The following is a 2,410-nucleotide window of genomic DNA, read 5'->3' as shown; positions in this document are numbered from 1 at the left end:
GCTTTTCTTTATTGAATATGAAGAAAAGGTCAAATACAGTAGCTCGAAGAAATCTATAGTAATAATAATCTAAGGTCCCACATTCAGCAAGCTGGCCAAAACGCGCTTAAGAACAATGATTATGAGCCTGTTTAGCAAAAAAAAAAAATAAGTTGGGATAGTTTAATTTATTTATTTTGGCTTATAAGTTATTTTCGGCTTATAAGCTGCTTTAGATAAGCTAAGTCAAATGGGCTTAATTATTTTTTTAAACTTATTTTAAGCATAAAATGACTTTAAGCTGATCAGTCAAACACTCAAAAAAACTGAACACAGCTTATAAACAACTTATAAGCGGCTCTTAAGTCATTTTCTTCTAAGTAAGCATGTGACTATTTAAAAGATGAAAGCTGACTGATAGACAGCAACAGCCAAACAGATACAAAGCCAGAGTTGAATGGAGATAATTCAGCAAACTGTTTAAGGAAAAAAAAGAAAAATCAAGAAGCTAAAATATGGAGGCTGAGAAATTAGCAACAACTCGTGGTTGTTGCCCTAATCCTTTGCTTATACTGCTTGAGCATCAGAACCAACAGCCTATTTCAAAGATCAAAAGCACAACTTCAGCTTGTCGACATAGCTTTGCAGCCACGACAACTTCCTCTTTCTTCCCAAATACACATTTCACTAACCATGAATCCCTTCCTTCATATCAAGAATCATTTGCTCAGTTCATTAAAACATATCCGAAATACTCGGAGACTCGACAAGTCGACAAAATTCGGAATCAAGAATACTATCATCTGTCAGTCTCCAACCATGTGTGCCTGGATTACATTGGCATTGGTCTCTTCTCTTATTTACAGGTTCATGAATGTTGTAATTATCCTTTCTTTGACATATCTTGCAAGTCTGTTAATCTTAAATCTGAGTTACTACATGGTGGTCATGGATCAAAATTAGAATCCAGTATCAAGAAAAAAATCTTGAATTTTCTTAACATATCTCCAAATGAATATTCCATGGTTTTTACTGTTAATAGATCATCAGCTTTCAAGCTTATAGCAGAATCTTACCCTTTCAAAACGAGTCGAAAGCTTCTTACAGTTTATGACCATGAGAGTGAAGCATTGGAGACCATGGTCAATACATCAGAGAAAAGAGGGGCCAATATAATGTCAGCAGAATTCAAGTGGCCACGGCTAAGAATAAACTCTGAGAAACTCAGGAAACTTATTATAAGGAAAAAGAAGAAAAAGAAATCAAGGGGACTGTTTGTATTTCCTCTCCAGTCAAGATTGACTGGAGCCAGTTACTCTTATCAGTGGATGAGCTTGGCGCAGGAAAATGGTTGGCATCTATTGCTTGATGCTTGTGCATTGGGACCTAAGGATATGGATAGCTTTGGACTTTCTCTCATCCATCCTGATTTCCTTATTTGCTCTTTCTACAAGGTTTTCGGTGAAAATCCTACAGGGTTCGGATGCCTAATCGTCAAGAAATCGGTTGTATCGATGTTGGAAGCTTCTGTTAGTACAGGCATTGTAAGTCTTGTTCCACCAACTTCACTAGATTCATCAGGTAGTGGCACGGAGCTTGAACAAAAAGCCAACTTTGTTACAAAACTGGATGAGCTGCATATAGCTGGCTCTTATTCAGCTCACAAGGAAAAGAGCATAGAGGAATCAGGTCAATCTAGTATTGCACAAGGCAGTAACACTAAGCTGGAAGAAAAGGGAAACACAGAGATTCAATGCCGATGCTTGGATCATGTGGATTCACTGGGATTGATGCAAATTGGTAACAGAAGAAGGTATCTAGTGAATTGGCTTATTAGTGCACTCCTCAAACTCAAGCATCCAAATAGGTTGGATCATTTTCCTCTGGTCAAAATTTATGGACCAAAGATAAAATTTGACAGGGGAACAGCTATGGCGTTTAATCTGTTCGACTGGAAAGGAGAAAGGGTGGAACCAATTCTCATACAGAAGCTTGCGGATCGGAACAATATTTCTCTCAGCCATGGGTTTCTGTCACACATGTGGTTTCCAGACAAGTATGAGGAAGAGAAGCAGAGGACTATAGAAAGTAAAAAGGGTGAAGAAAAAGATGAAGAGAGCAAAAAGTCTAAAAGAACTGAACTTGGCATATCAGTAGTAACCATTGCCCTTAGCTTTCTGGCCAACTTTGAAGATGTTTACCGGCTTTGGACATTCATAGCTCAGTTTCTTGATGCAGACTTTGTGGAGAAAGAACGGTGGAGATACAGCTCGCTGTATCAGAAAACTATTGAAGTTTAATGCAGCAGTTTTTGTCTGCAATTGGAAAGACTTTGAAGTGTGAAACTTGTTTTGTCGATGTAACAAGGAAACAAATGCTGGATCTTTGTCCAGAAACTGAATGAGAGTCCAAACATTTGGAAAGAAAGGCA

General features: G+C 37.9%; 1 protein-coding gene across 1 annotated transcript; it reads left to right on the top strand.

Annotated features, from left to right (window-relative positions):
* Nucleotides 1–387: 387 nt before the first annotated feature.
* Nucleotides 388–2,410, top strand: LOC132631814 (molybdenum cofactor sulfurase). The gene has a single exon (XM_060347516.1). The coding sequence runs from the start codon at nucleotides 495–497 to the stop codon at nucleotides 2,277–2,279; it is 1,785 nt and encodes a 594-aa protein (XP_060203499.1). The 5' UTR covers nucleotides 388–494; the 3' UTR covers nucleotides 2,280–2,410.

The sequence above is a fragment of the Lycium barbarum genome, chromosome 3, assembly GCF_019175385.1.
Source record: "Lycium barbarum isolate Lr01 chromosome 3, ASM1917538v2, whole genome shotgun sequence".
In the NCBI taxonomy this organism is placed as follows: Eukaryota; Viridiplantae; Streptophyta; class Magnoliopsida; order Solanales; family Solanaceae; genus Lycium; species Lycium barbarum.
This window is presented reverse-complemented; position numbering and strand designations above follow the sequence as displayed.

What these genes read in the sequence shown, in the direction of transcription:
- LOC132631814 (XM_060347516.1), top strand. Translation starts at nt 495, where the DNA reads ATGGAGGCTGAGAAATTAGCAACAACTCGTGGTTGTTGCCCTAATCCT.